The following is a 16,456-nucleotide window of genomic DNA, read 5'->3' on the forward strand; positions in this document are numbered from 1 at the left end:
TGTCAGCAAGAGGATAGTAGTAATGGCAACAACAACAGTAACAACAACAATGTTGATTGTCTGCTAAAGAGCATCCAAGTCGTAATGGAGTGGTGGCAAATAAACATAAAAATCCCCATCGAATTGCGGCCGGCGCACAAAAGCCAAAAGATTCAATTCGATGAAAAGGAAATGCTCGCGTACGCACAAAATCTCTCTTCTCTAGCGTCAAATCACTTTATTTCACTTGTTTTCAATTTTCACTCACCAGCCCACTCCCACACCCACACCCACCTCCCTTCCCAATTCCCTCACCCCACCGCTCATAACAAGAATACAACTTTTGGCGCTCCTTTCGCTGTTTTATGTGCATTCTCTTCTTTTTTTGTGCTTTTTATGCCAATCATTCATGAGCGTAGCTGGGCTTTGAGGTAGTTGTAGTTGGAGGGGTCAAGATATACCCCTTTATTGCTCAATAATTAAATTATGCAAAATATATTAATATATCTTGACTGCTTCTGCCCTCAAATATGCCTTCAAAAAGAATTAAATCTACTATTATATAAAATTATATTTAATACTCATATTGCCCTGCTACTGCGTCCAACTCTGCATTCTACATAATTTCAGGCAACTAAAATATTCTCTTTAATCCCAGATTGTATAACTTCAGGGTGTAAAAAGTAAGACAAAACAAAGTAGAAATTTAAATACTAAAATGCTTTTCTTTTTGCGAAACTTGTGTGTTTCAAAGAGGTGTAACCCAATATCATAAATCTCCAGAATAATGTAAAGAGCATCCAAAATAGAAGGTTTAATTATATACTTCGAATTTATAATAAGTAATAAATTAACAGTTATATCAGCTCAGCTTGTCAACTGCAAAACAGTCAAGCAATTGTAGAACTTAGTTAAATTTGTCTTGACTTCATGTCTGCGACCTCGTTTGACCCTTTTGCAGCCATAATTCCTAAATCAACTCTCACTTTTGCACGAATTAAAGTCGGATTGAGGATTTCTATATCTTCCGAGCTTAAAACAACCTTCTTCTGGTAATCTGCCATGATGTACTTTGAGGATTCCCAATCATTGTCATGAAATTGGCAGATTCGGCTACTGTTTGTACCTGTTTTAGCTAGTTGATCTCTCAGTCTACAGTGACCTTATCAACAAACTTCTGAATATTTGGAGTCTTTTTAAAAGGTATTTGGCTATTCGGAGACCTGATGTCTCAGGCCATCGTCCTTCATTTCTCAATTGTTGTCACTGGTTTTTCTATTCCTTATTATTACATAAAACTTTATGTTATTTTCAGCATCAGCCTTAAATGGAGCAAGGTGTTTCCTTTAACTACGGCCATGTACTTATATGTACCGTGTCTAACTTCTGTCTCTGTGCTGTGTCTTTGTGTCAATTTTCATGTTCATGTTGTTGTCGTACTCAATAACCAACCCGACGCTGCCACAAAAACCGTCGAATAATTAAGCCATAAAAGGTTTGGGGCAAGCCCACTCTACGATTTTCTGTTTATTTTTTTTTTGCTCTGGCTGCCGCACAGCTTTGACAATTAACCAAACTATAAAATGTTTTAGTTTGAACACCTGAAAATGTGTGGAGCCCGCCGCAGTTACCGCCAACGAAGCCGCTGCCGCCGCTTTTGGGCGCTTATAGAAAAAGCTTACCCAAAGGACACCCACACACACACACACACATGAATAAACGCACGCACATTTAAGCCAATTAGCATTTATGTGCGACGCTGACAGCGACGCTGGCATTCGCTCGCATTGGCAACAGCAACAGCAGCAGCAGCAGCAACATCGGCAGCAGCAGCAAAAGCGCGTTACATTTTCATCAAACGCACGACACTTTGTTTTAATTTGAGCAACCGCACGCACACACACACACACACACACACACACACACACATACATGCCGCATTTGAACTAACACACACACACATACGGTGACAGTTTTGGTTTGGTTTCGTCACGGAGTCGGGTCTGGGGCTCTATGGGGTTTGCTGGCATAGGCATTCCCAGATTTTTGTTTGTTTGCCAGTCCCACTACCCTGCCAACCCTCCTCCACATAGCCAACCATCCATCCTGAGCTCCCAGGGGCCCTTGAACGGGATATTACATTGTTTTGGGCAATTCACTTTTACTGTGATTAATTTAAATGTGTACCCTCCCTGCCCCCCTAAGCACATACACACACCCGCACACACACACACACACACACCCGCACACACACACACACCCGCAGATATTTGCTGCCCGCACGCAGCGATCCGCAGCCGTGACAACTTTTTTTCTTCCTTTCCCCACATTTTTTAAGACAACGGTGTGCGTGTGTCTGTGTGTGTGTGTGGGTGTATTGTATATATGTCGTGTGTGGCATTCATAAATATCCTTGAAGCCCACATCCGCCATTTTAAATCGAATTGCTCATGACACTGATGAATATAATTAGCACTCAAAAGACAACACCCACAGTTGTCGTGCTAATGAGATATGTATATGCTCATCTGTACGTATTTATTTGGCCCGGACTGTGCTTCGGCGTTATGAACGATGTGGGGCGCGTTGCCTCAATTGATGTAATGGAATTGATTTAGGCATAATGTGATTGCATTATTAATTACCAGAGCTGCTTTTTCAATTTGTTTTCATAACTTTTTTTGGCTTTTTCTCAGAATAAGACAAGTGATATTTTTAATTGGACAGGAAATTGATAGCCGTAAAAGAAAATTAAATAAAATGTTCAAACTCTTCAACAGAAACTCTCAAGTTTTAAGACTGAAATTAGATTAAATGAGATAATCCCTTATCGCATAATATTCCATATTTACTTTACTTCACATCAGCTTTTACTATTTACTATACTATTAAGCTCGTCACTTTAAGACAAAATATTTTAGATTTATTTCGCATAAAAACTTATGAAAATATATAAGCATAAAGTAAATTCTTTGACATTCAATTTGAACCATTAGCTCGAAGATTTTGGGGTCGTTACAATTATGACATCCTCATACGCAGAGAGAGAGAGAGAGAGAGTGAGAGAGAGAGAGAGAGAGAGAGATAGAGAGAGAGAGATAATAAGAGATAAAGCCCCTACGCGCAACACTCTCTTTTCATCTTGGAATGGTAATTAATGAAATGCATCTGGGTTTTCCGACGCGTTCATTTCTCACCTGATGTGTAAATCAATCCAATTTCGGTTACACCAAACCCCACCTAAACCTAAACCCAGATAACGATACATTCCCCAGTGTATGCGAATGTATATGTATATATATATAAGTGTGTGTGTGTGTGTGGGTGCGTGATGTGGGCAAGTGTGCGTGTGACAATACGCAACATATATGAATACATGATCATGCATCATAATCCAACACCCAAAGCACACGAAAACTTGGCACACACACACACATAAATACATATATATATATATAAATATACATACATATATAGAGATTCACATCAGTTGGTTTGTAATTAATTACTTCACACATTGACGCCGGCCCAAAAACAAACACACACACAGCCACACACATAAATGTAAACTTTACTGACTGCTTCTAACGTACTTGTTGTTCCTGCTATTCATGTTTGTTGCTGTTGCTGTTGCTGTTGCTGCTACTGTTGTTGCTGCCACACGCTAACTAATATTGTTAGCAGCATTTTGGACGGTTAGCTGCATGTTTGGTTAGCTCTGCTCTCTGCTGTGCTGCTGCCTCATATCGTATCGTAAATTATTTGCCATTTATGCGGCATTGGATAGAAATGGAAATTTGTCCCATTTGTTGCGTCGAGACACTTGAGTATTCAGTATTCATATGGGCCACACCCCCCTTCCCCCGTTCCTCCGTTCCCCCACTACCATAACCCCAACACACCAACCCAACCCGCTCCACACCAAAGCCAAGCATGTTGTTTGGCATTGATTTATGAGCCCGAGTACATTTTGCCTAAAATATTGAATGAAATGTTAAGCCCGAAAGGCACGCTAGTAGATGGGCTTTAATTTAAATTATAATTATAGTAATTGTTCGGAAATATGCAGAAATATAGAGATAGCAACTTAAGTGAAATAGATCTAATCCAAGCGGGGGCCGCGAGCTAGTAGATGGGCTTTAATTTAAATTATAATTATAGTAATTGTTCGGAAATATGCAGAAATATAGAGATAGCAACTTAAGTGAAATAGATCTAATCCAAGCGGGGGCCGCGAGCAGGGTACACGTTTGTGTGGAGTGCTAAACTCAAAAAGGTTTCTCTTACTGGCAACCCATTTTCGTCAGGCTTTGGCAACCCCTTGGCTTAGCTTAGTCAAATAATGACGCCTACAATTAGACGAGCAAAACTTTGACTACTGCTTTTTCTTCTTCTGCTGCTGCAATTACGCTTGGGGGAAAATTGAGTTAGTGCCTCGACGTGGCAATATGGCAATGTTGCAATTGGCCCCACCCAAGGATTAGCTACAGAAAATGAGCGCAAGAAAATTATATAAAAATTAGTCTTACAACTGCAAGACGAACCGCTTGTTTGCTTGTTTGTTTGCCCCGCTTGCATCTCACCTGTTATTTTTAATGAGACCTCCTGCCGCGTGTTTACAAAAAAATAAAAATAAAATAAAATAAACCAGACAGAAGAGCTATATTTGGCACGCCGAAGCTTAGATATCCTCGCAGAACGAAGTTAATATTAATTTAATATTATTTTTAATAACTTGTTGTCCAAACTGAGAAATGTTTCTACTGACAATTATATGATCCAACTGACTGCGACTTCGAGACTAGACACAGATATATTTACTCGGTTACTGATGCTGACCAAAATCATATATGTTTTGAGAGCCGTCATCACTTCCCAACCCAGCTTGTAATACTCCATGCAAGGGTATGCGAAAATAAGAGAACTTGATTAGGATACAGGCAGCAGGTATGAGTTTAGGAAGTGCATTTAAAACTTGTCCGCTGCCACTTTAATTATGACTCCAGTTAAATATTGCTTTTAAATGAAGCTCACGCTGCACCGGCTCTCATCTTATTACGCAGCTCTGCCAATTTGTAATTAAACTTTCATGCGGTTGCCAGCAGACTCGAAAAAGTTGCACATTTGATTATGCTGCTAACCAATAAGCGCAATCATGTGCAGCAGCAACAACAGCAGCAGCCACATCAACAAAAATAACAAGTGCAATTAACTGGCGCATAATTTCATGTGCTTTGAGCGTTGCCCGAGTGTTGGCTGACCAGCAAACAAATTGTTGGCTTAAACTCAAAAGTGGCAACAATTTATGTGCAAAAAAAAACAAAACAACAAAAAAACCAAAAAAACAGCGAACATCAAAAAACTACCACAACAACAAAGTAAAACATGGAAATATTTGGCAGTCAGCTACGCATACTTCGCCATTTTGCACTTGCCCCGGTGGCAGCCACCATCGCTGTGGCTACTAAATTGCACCAAATATTGGTCAGCTTCTTTCTTTTTTTTTTTGCTGAAGTACTTTGTTTTACAGCCAGTTCAGAATTGTTGTCAACCTCTTTTACGCGACCGGTCACCGCATATTTCCAAACAAATAACCAACTAATATTCACAGCAGACAAACAGCATTTCGAATGCTCAAAGAGTGACTTACCGGAGTGACTTTTTATTTATAAATGTCTTCCAATTTGAGGAAAAAATATAACTCATTATAACTTCAAAAATAACTTTCCAACTGAATACATGAATAAACCTCCAAATCCGCTAGATGTTAGAATTTATTTATCAGTAGGATTTATTTATCATTACCATCCTTTTCAGTATTTAATAATTTATAGCATTAACTAACATATATTTTTTCTTTAGTATATATTACTATACGCTCAATACTGTTACACTTATTCCCATTAAATATCTGTAATCGAATCTTTATTTTCACAAAACGAGTAAATTTCTCTTGCAGAGATTTAACCAAATGAAATTAACTTTAACTGAAAGTGAACACATATAAAGAAATATTTGATTTTATATCTAGACATACTTTGATGTGGCGGCGAAGTAATATTTCAGTAATTTAACCAAATATTATCATTTCATTTTTGAATAAATTAAAGCGAAACAGAGCTCACCTTATAAATAAATATAACCTGTAGACTACATTTGTGCGCACACCGAAAATATACTCGTATTTAAATGTGATAATAATTACATTGAAGTAAAGTATTTAACAGTTGACTGCAGTTAAGCAGTCTCGGTCTGTGAGGCAGCTTCTTTAAATGCAAGCATTAATTTTGGGCGCGTTTCGTGTGCTGTGCTCTGTTGCGTCCCAGCTGTCTTCAGATGTTGCCACTAAAAATATTTTCACACAAAAATTACCCAGACTACAAGTGGCAAGCAGCAAGTAGCAACAAAATAAACGAAAAAAAAAAGAACCGAGAATATAACATGTAATTTTACATTCAAGTGAGCGGAAAATATAAATAAGCAGCAGGTGCTCATTTCCTGTTCCGCAGCAAACATGCTACAGTAGCACAAACACACACATACACTTATACTTGTACAAGCACACACTTACGCAGCTGGCCAGGCATATCCTGGCATTTGTACCAAAGACAGACAAGCCATACCACGACAGAGATATAGAGGCAGCAGTAGAAGCAGCAGCAGCAGTAGAATCAGCATCAGCATCAGCCACAGCCGCAGCGAGGGAGATGCATCCATTTGAACTATGGCCAACACACCTACACACACACACACACAGAAGCTACAACAGCTGCTGCTCGTGTGTATTTGTTTGAGTGTATTGCGAAAAGTTCATTTATATAACCGTCGCTGACATCGCTGTCGTGACGTGCTACGACATGCACACGCCCACCTTATAATGAGCTTGGGCGGTCTGCGCAAAAAAAAAAAATGAAAGCGAAAAAAAGCATATAGAAACTAAACAAGTCCGCAACGAACAAAGGCAATTACTTGCCCTTGGTGCTAATAACTTTTGCAGGTGTCAAATGTGTGTACATGCATATTACATAGATGGCGAAAAGTGTGCGTACAGCTCTATAATTAACAAATGATTAATTATGCATGACTTTGGCTCGCGCCCTGCTTCGTTATCAGCTCGCCACACGTGCTCTTGCTACACCCCTGCCAACCCCGCCGCCTTTGTTTCTGCTCTCAAGCTGTCTGGTCGTTGTGTGTGTTTGTGTGTTGCGTGTGCTTCCTGTTCCTGGTGGTTTTTGCCTTTGCAGCTGCCCCCCTCCCAAAAAATTGTTGCCCATTATTGCCTTTGATTCATTAACATTTGCTCCTGTGATAACAAGCGACCAGAGTTTAAGCGGCTTCTACATATCTGGACGAGAACTTATTTGTCCTGTGTGGCCACCTTAATGGACACTGCAACGTTTGTGTATGTGCCTTGTTTAGCATTTAACTGTCAGCTTATTTACATAGAACATGAGAGTCGACAACATTGTTTGCATACAATTACAGAGGGACAGAACCCTTGGCATGCATAGACGAATACAAAAAAAAACAACAAGAAAAAAACACAAGGTCTGGTCAGTAAAAGTAGTCACAGAGAAGAAAAGCACAACTTTAATTCATTGCATAAATAATGAGGGTGTTCAATAGCTCTAAGACAACCAACATGCAACAAATGTGTCAAAAAACAATATTTGTTTATTTTGTTTTTATATTTGTTTCTTTTATTTTAAGCAAAATTATGCAAATAGATCTGCAGTACGATATCAATATTTGAGATGAGATGAGATGGCAAATTATTCATACCCTTCTTTAAGATGAATTATTGAAATGGCACTTGAGAGTTAAGGAATCTATCAATACATATTAAGTATTACAAATGTAAAAGTTTGAGAGGAAAAGTGTTCACGAACAGGACTAAAATATATTATTTATGTGTTGTAATCTCAGTAATTTTTTGATAGCCTAATTGGATTAAGAAAACCACAAAATGATATTTTCTTTATTTCCTGACCTACATTATATCTTACGATCAGTTCAGCTTGGCATCTCTAATCGCAGAAAGGACTCAGGTTAGTTTTAGGTTAGGTTCAGGCTTGAGGGCAAGGGCTTGATGAGTAATTCATGTACGTGTATGTGTACGTGTAAGTGAGTAGAGAGATTCTTGTGTGTTGCAACGAGTTTGTTGAAGTTCTGCTAATGTAGCCGTGCAGCAATAACAATACTTGTATGTTGGCAACAGCAATAGCAACAAGAGCAACGAACAGCTCAACTATGCAGCAGCGTGCAACTTGCAACAAAGGCATGCAGGCATTAAACTATGCAGGTTAATTTGACTAGAAACGTCGTTTGCTGCTGCTGCTGCTTCTTTTTGTTGCTTTATTCACTGCATGTCATGATGTAGTTGCTGTTGTTGTTAGATGAAGGCGCCCGCGGGCTACTTGGACACAAAGTTGGCCCAGGCATGTCGCCTGCCCCTTTCATTATGCGGCGTTGCTGTTAGAATGTGAAGCAAAGACAATGGACAAGACTCCAGCGGCATAGTTATAATCTATGCACATATATACACACATACATACATACATACATATCTACATGCATGTATATATTTGTATATACTGCACACTTGCATTGCACATATTTGCCACATACATGCAACAGATTCTCGAGTCATTTTGGACATTGTTGTTGTTCTTGTTGGTGTTGTGATAATGTTATATGTTTGCCTGTGAAGTGTTCGTGTGAAGTTGTTTTCCACTTCAAATGCGGCTCCTTTAAAGTGCAACGTTGCGTATGCGCAATTATTAAATGCTGCATAAGGACGCTTCGCGCTGCCATCGCAACTGAATGTTGTAAATTGTAAATTGCAAATTGTGAATACAATTTTTTATGTAATTGCTCGCAGCCATTTGACAGGATTTGTCATAGTGTTGATCCCATTAACATTTACGAACGCTATAAAAAACTGCATCACAAATTAAGCATTGAGCAAAAAGGACATGCGATAAAAGAGTGAATCCAAAGTGGCGAATGTGCTGCAAAGAGCATTGAACATATAAAAAAGGATATAACAAGTGAATACTAATTATTAGAATTGCTATTAAAGCAACTTTTGCATGTGATGCACCTAAGCTATCAGTGTCTGAAGGGAGACACAATCTGGTCATTTGAAAAATTGCAGATTGTGAATGTAATCCCAGAGAAAAAATAATAATAATAATGATATTCATTCTCTATTATTCTCTACTGTGGAAATATTAATAGTTAAGCTTATCCTAGTTAATTTTACCAATCAAAACATTCACGACCATGTAATTTGCATCACTCTTTCATTTTAATTCTACAACCCACTTTTTAATTTAAATTTACTGCTAAATAATCTATTGCCAAAAACGACGATTAAGTATTCTAGCCTATTTTGTATTACTTCACTTTGCTGGTCGTAACCCTTCACAATCCCCAATTGTACATATTTTTAAATATTTCTCACCAGTTCAAATCCGATAAAAGCCTTGTCAAGCCTCCGTTCAGTGGCCAACACAAAAAAAAAGAAAAAAAATATATATATGGAGGCACAAAACATAATAAAGGAAGAGGAACAACAAAAAAAGTGGACACCATGCAGCACAACATCCGCAACTGCAGCGCAGCAGCAGTGGCAACACCAGCAGCACCAAGGGCTGATTGCTGGCCATGTCCGCCACACAAAAAGGACTTCAACCCAGCCTCTACCCCCAATGTGTTAAACCTTTGACGCTTCATCGTTGTCGGAATTCAGTTACTGTTGCTGCTGACGTTGTTGCTGTTGTTGTTTTTGGTCGTTGCTGCTGCACACTAATTTCATTTTTTATACAAATCGAGGAGAATCCTCGCATTTCGTTATCGACTTTTGTTTGTTACCGCTTAGCTTGGCGATTTTCGACTTACTCGTATTTTTTTTGGTTTGATTTTTGTTTTTTTTTTTTGATTTGTTGATTTTATTTTTGTATTTTTCACTTGCAATGGAAAACAATTTTGATGGTTGTGCAACGCGTTGCGGAATTTGCATTCAATGACAATTTATGCAAATCGTATTGTCCGCCAGCCATTGCATATTGAATTAACTGCCGCCGATAGGTGCGAAGAAGAGGAGGACGTGCCACACGAAAGACAAGACAAAATTGTGGCCAATTGGCTGGCGATTTGTTAATTATGCGAGTATTGCAAGTAACACACATTTTGCAGGCATCCTGGGCATCATGGGAAATTTAATTCCATTTGTATACCTTTTGCCCGGAACACAGTCAAAATATGAATGGGTTGGCCAAATGGCGAAATGGCCAAATGGCGAAATGGCCAAATGGCCAAATGACCAGCCGGTCATCCAGAAGACCGAAGCAAGTGAGTGCGCTGGACGTGGCCGACAAAACGAACAATAGACCGTAAAATAAGTGCAAAGGCAGGCAAGCAGCATAAAAAGAAAATGAAAAACTTTGAGAGTGAGCGCAGAAAATTCAGCGAAATGAAAAATGAACAAAGTGCCCTAATGGCAAAGCATGCTGAACGCAAGCGGGCGGGGGGCACTGCAAACACACAATGAAGAGCATGTTCCTATTTAAAAGCAGAAAGCGGGCAGTCGAAGGTAGAGGGACAAAAATAAAATGTAAAAAAAAGTCAGCTTCAATTGAACAGTTAAACTTCCATTAATTGTGCGCCAGCAGCAGCGCTCGGCATAGCAAACGGAGAGCGAGAAGCTGGCGCTAGTGGATAGGGGATGGGGGCTGTAGGGGGACTTCAGCACTGTGCCAACTGTGTCAGTCTCAAATTTCAAATGCATGAGATGCTTACGTAAACAGGTCAGCCACCAAAATGTTGGCAAGTTATTTGAGACTTGCCAATTGTAAATGTAAAAAATAAGAGTGGAAGGGGGAGAGGGGGATGGGGATGGGCTGGTGGGTAGGGGAAATCGGCTGACGGCATTCAATTACATGATTGTGCCATTACTGGCAACAATAAGGGGCCTAAATGAAATTAACCAACATTTGGGCAGCTAATTGGTCGCCTAAATGGTCCAAGCTGCTCGTGTGGAAATCCATTCGACAAGCTCCTGCTGCACAAGCCATACCCCAACCCAGCACACCCCACCTTCCGTAGTGACACCCCTGACAGCTTCAATGAAGCGCATCACGTAAAGTGTCGCCAGTCACACTTCATTGAAGACTGTCAAAAATTTTCCATTTAACAAATTAGCAGGACACCAAAAAAAAAGTAAAGAAAAGAAGCAGAAAACAGGCAATTGCGCTTCAGTGGGGCACAAAAAAAGGAATCCACCAAGAACTGGAGCAATGACACCGAAATTAGTCTTAAGTTGGAAATAATGATGATAGGCCGGATGAGAATCGCCAGCTGCTGATAATGAAATACTGTCAGCCAACAAAAGGCTCGCCCCACTAATCCGCTAACAATTATAAAAAATAAGAAATACAGAAAGAGAATAAACCATTTGCAACATTAAAGCGCAGAGATTGGCCGCTTTAAAGCAGATTTGGAAAAATGTAAAAACAAAATACAAATGGAAACCAATACGCAAAAAAAAAAGAAAATATTTCAACACATAAACAAAAAATAAGAAGAGGGAAATGTGAATGGGCAAACATAAATCATTTGGTAGGAAAATGAAAAGCTTTGCGCAACAAGTCCACTAAACAATAAAAATCTGCGTTAGAAGACGAGAGAGCAAACGGGGAGAGCGGAGAGAACGGATGGCGGTTGCAAGGTTGCAAGGTGCCATCCAGCGGTTGACCGAGCGAAAAGAAATATATGTTAAATTAATATATATTAGAATTGATGGGTATTGTGGGATGGTGGAGACAGCGTACGCAAAAGGAAGGCGACTTTGAATGAAAGATTCCGACTTAACTCAACTGAAAAATACTTTAAGAGCGTGAGTATCCTTTTAAAATAAAATTGATCACATAAATACCAGCACGTTCCAAACAATACTCGATTGGTATATAGGAAAATAATAGTGGTAGATTTAAATAAGAAGGACTTAATAATTAAACTCAGAAGTAGGTTGTATAAGATTAATAATAAATAAATAAAATGCTGGCAACAATTTTTTGTTAAGTGTTTTTCTTCTAAAGCACAGGTATAAATGGATTAAGCATTTTTGATTTAATTTGATTGATTTAATGTTCGTTCATTAACTGTTTTCGATACGCATGTCAATTAAATGCAATTTGCAAAACAAGCATTCAATAATCATTAATATCATATCTTGTATTTATTATATGGTAAATTTCAAGCGAAAAAAGATGTCGATTGGATAGGCAGAGTATTTTTTATTTGTTGCCCACTGAATCTGCAATCCTGGCAACCTTGGGCATACTGGCATCCTGGCAATTTGTGGTTCGTGCTTTTGTAGTGTGATTTATTTGCTCGTCTGTGGCACTTAAACACTTATTTAATTTTTTATTTATTTTTTTTTTGATATTGTAGTGTTATGTTTGAGTACATGTATGGATGAAATCCTTTTCGCATTGATACTTTTTATTGTGTGCCCAACTAATGACATCAGAGGTTTTAAATATTAAATTGCATTTGCTTCAGTTAGTTTAAGCACATTCAAAATACAAGCATAACATCCTGAGAACTTAACTGCAAATTTTACGAATAATTAATTTGAAGTGAAATGATGCTAAGAGCATAATGATATTAGCCTCTTGGCAAAATATATGGCAAAATATAAAGGAAACAAAATTGTTTTTGCTTCGACTAACTAGGTAGATATTTTTATTAGCTTATGGAAGTGTGCGCTGACTTAACTTAAAAATGTGCAATAATGTTACCACCACCACCTGTAAAGCTTAATAACCCAAACCACCATTCGTACATCAAGCATTTTTCTACATTTATTTATGAAACGTGTGCAAATTTTATATGTTACAATAAGTGATCACATTTGCTTCCCAAAAAGAATAAGCTTGTACGAATTAGTAGTGGGTTGGGTTGTATTAACACAAATTCCTTAAAGCATTACATTAACAACGCAGGAGCGGACCAGTTGGAGGCTTATGGTAAAAAGTAGTGCTAATAAGGGGAAAAAAAAGAGATTCATAAAATTAATGTAGTTGGCTTTTTAGGTTGATGAGCTCACCCTGGGATCGGCTTTCTTCCAGCACTGATGGAACCACCAGGCCTTGTGGCATAGCGTATCTCCCTCAGGATGTATGCAATGCTCTGAGGCTGCCATCATATTATCCCTTACTGAGTGGGGCACAGAGCTGAAAAGCATCTCCAGATGGACATCGCCTTTGTCATCCACAACTTCGAACTCATGGAACAGGCAATTCATGTAGCACTTAAGCTTCTCATCCTCGTGTATTTCGCCATCGCTGAACTCTTTTATCGCCGCTGTGTAAATGATTGCAATTGTTGCAATTAAAAGTGTTTTTTAAATTGCTTGCAACACACACCTTCACTGACGCCGGTTTGCTCAACGCATATATCGTGAAAGATCTTTGCCATTCTGAGTACGTTATTCGGTGGATACTGCAATTAAAAAATGCTTTACCTAAGTAGGCGTGTCCTTGCCAGAACACTTTATTAACTCACGTTCTCCTCACGCTGTGGCAGAGCCGGCGACATCAGCGCATCGCTGAGCAGCGACAAGACGATTAACAGGCAGGCTGCGACAGGACGACGTCGGCGATTTCGACCAAAGTCACTCAAAGCCATTTCCATGTTACTCGTCTGTAAAACAGCAAAAATTGTTTGTACGCTCCGAACGGCCTTGTTTGCCAGTTGTGAAAGGCGAAACAAAAGCGACGATGCATAACAACAAAACAACGAACAAAAAAACAACAGGAAATGTTGGGCATAGCCAAATTTCAATACACTTTATTAGTAACTCTCTAAAGGGAAATATAATTTGCTTTCTAACTAATGAAATTCTCTTTATTCCGAAGAAAACACAAACACACTCAGTTGAATTATTTGGATTTCACGCCGAGAGAATAGAATAAAAACTATTTCGAAGAATTAAAGAAATACTAATGCATTAAATAAAATCATATGTAGCCTGCATATTTTAAGATCTACTCTTTAAAACTAGTAAACAGCAAGTTAAACTATTAAAATAAAAAACTTCGTAGAACTTGATTTTAACTAAAAATAAATCATTTTCTTCTTAAAGTAAAACTACACTAAACTAGAAGCACTCACACCAATGGTAATTACCATGACTTCATACTGAGAGAATGGTGATTTAAAAATATTTCGCAATATTAAGGAACAGCAAACTCAGATATTCTCGGATCTGCTCTTTTTATTTGTTGCACGCTTTTTGGCAAATTTAAAGAACCCTTAGTTAGGGTATGCAATGCGAAAACAACAGGATGCAGAATGGAATTGGATGGAGAACTGGCACTGACGACGTCGACGACGACGTGCCACGCGTGACAGCTGGACAATGACAATGTATGTGTATATGCACTACATACGTACACATATATGTATGCGCCACAGTGTGTGTTTGTGTGTTTGTGTGTGTGCCAGAGTTTTTCTAAGTGCGCTTTTTTGTAATTTTTATATCAGGAAGCCCAGGAGAGATGTAGGGGATGGGGTAGGGAAGTGAAACGAACAAAAAATCATTTGTTTCTTGCTAGCTCAGCGCACGCTAAATTAATTCCAACCGCCACAGCTGAACAAAAAGCTCGCCAAACGGAAACGGAAATGTGGCCCTGAAGCGGGGCTTCAGCAGCGCAGTTGTCAACATTCTTTCTTCGAATGCACAATTGTCGTGTTAATTTTGACAAGCAGATGCCCACGTGCGATGCCTCGGTCCCCACCCCCCTCCTATAAGGCCCAAAGATATATATATATATATATATATATATATACACACATAAATATATAGCGGCGAGTCTAAAATTTGCCATTCGCAATTCGCTGGTTTTTTTGAACACAAAAATACAATAGGAAGACGTCAACTTGCGCCCAACTGTCACTTTTGTTTCATCAAATGTCAACGCAACAGCCAACAACCAACAACCGAAACAAAGCCACAAAACGTCGTTGGCTCACACACACTCACACACGGAGTGAAATTCACAAAGAATGAATGAAATTACAATAGCAGCAACAGTTATGATGGAATGTACACATATTTATGTATGTATGTATGTGCATCACAGTTGGCCATGGCAGCAACGATGGATGGTTTTTTAATTGCCATTTCAATTTTCGTTATGCGAATTGTTGTCAACGTGTTTTTTTCATGTTTTTGATGTATTTTGTTTCTTCTTTTTTCAGTGTATTTCATTGCTTACCTCTGTGTGTTCCCTTTTTAAACTATAAAAAATGTTTCGCGGCACACGCTAGCACAGAAATTGTTTGACAACCGCAGTTGAAATTGAAATTGCTTTATTGCCATTTTTAGCGGCCTGTTTTATATCGATTCTGGACCAAGTTTTAGCGCTTCAAGCTTTCCACAACTATGAACATCAAGTCATTGATGCTCAATTTATATAATTTGAATATCGATGTCCATATTTATCTATGACCTTATTATTAAATGACTTAAATGACTATATACATATGTATGCATTGTATATACAAATTTCCTGCTGCATGCAACAAAGCACATGTACCACGCCCACTTGCGTGTCTTCAATTGCTAGCTGTACAATTTAAGCTTGCTCCCTTTCAAAGAAATTCAATTTTTTGTGGGCTAAGCAAATGTGCAATATGCAAATGCCATAATTCTGGGCATTTTAATGATTTGGTTCCACTAATCTAAATACTACGGCTTGATTTTAAACACCAAAAATATTCTATTAAATCGCTTGCACTAATATATATTCGGCAAAACATAGACACGATCCAATTTACTTATTGATGGCTACTAAAATGCTTTCACTAATATTAGTAATTATAATAACTGAACAGAAATACCCTTTAGAGCGGAGTAATTTTGCTGACATTTAAGTTTTTGTCCAGAGCTAGAAGAATTAGTATGTTTTATACGTTTCTATTACATATTTAAATTATTAATCAATTATTTTATTTATTTACATATTTTATTTATTTATTTACATTTGATTTATATGTTTTCTGTTTCTCGACTGGCTGGGATCACTGGGATACTCTATCAGAGAGGGTGACATATACACATGTAAAAGCTTAAATTGATCACACAAATTAAGACGTCTATTACATTAGATATTATTAAAGACAGAAATTCAGAGTGACTAAATTTAAATTCAAATTGCTATTTATTAATTATACATAGCCCTGTTACCATCAAAGGGCATTAATAAAATTCAACACGCATCTTATCGTAACAATGAGTAAATGGCATTTAAAATAAATGCTTGATTGAATAGTATTATTGAATTCGTGCACTATTCATTCCGATGTCTCAATTATGAAAGCTAATAAGAAATAAGAATAACGTTAAGAAAGTTTGAATAACGTTCCTGTAATAGCTGTGGGAATAAACTTGTCATTAAATTATCAT

The 16,456-nt window shown here is 38.2% G+C and overlaps 1 protein-coding gene across 1 annotated transcript; it reads right to left on the reverse strand.

Annotated features, from left to right (window-relative positions):
• Positions 1–12,702: 12,702 nt before the first annotated feature.
• On the reverse strand, positions 12,703–15,362 carry LOC6569652 (general odorant-binding protein 83a). The gene is made up of 5 exons (XM_001996043.3): positions 15,267–15,362; positions 13,552–13,689; positions 13,413–13,488; positions 13,094–13,350; positions 12,703–13,026 (listed from the first exon to the last, which is right to left on the reverse strand). Exons 2-5 carry the CDS (start codon positions 13,678–13,680, stop codon positions 13,009–13,011), a joined length of 480 nt encoding a protein of 159 aa, XP_001996079.2. The 5' UTR covers positions 13,681–13,689; positions 15,267–15,362; the 3' UTR covers positions 12,703–13,008.
• Positions 15,363–16,456: the final 1,094 nt, after the last annotated feature.

The sequence above is a fragment of the Drosophila grimshawi genome, unplaced genomic scaffold, assembly GCF_018153295.1.
Source record: "Drosophila grimshawi isolate 15287-2541.00 unplaced genomic scaffold, ASM1815329v1 contig_311, whole genome shotgun sequence".
NCBI classification, from domain to species: domain Eukaryota; kingdom Metazoa; phylum Arthropoda; class Insecta; order Diptera; family Drosophilidae; genus Drosophila; species Drosophila grimshawi.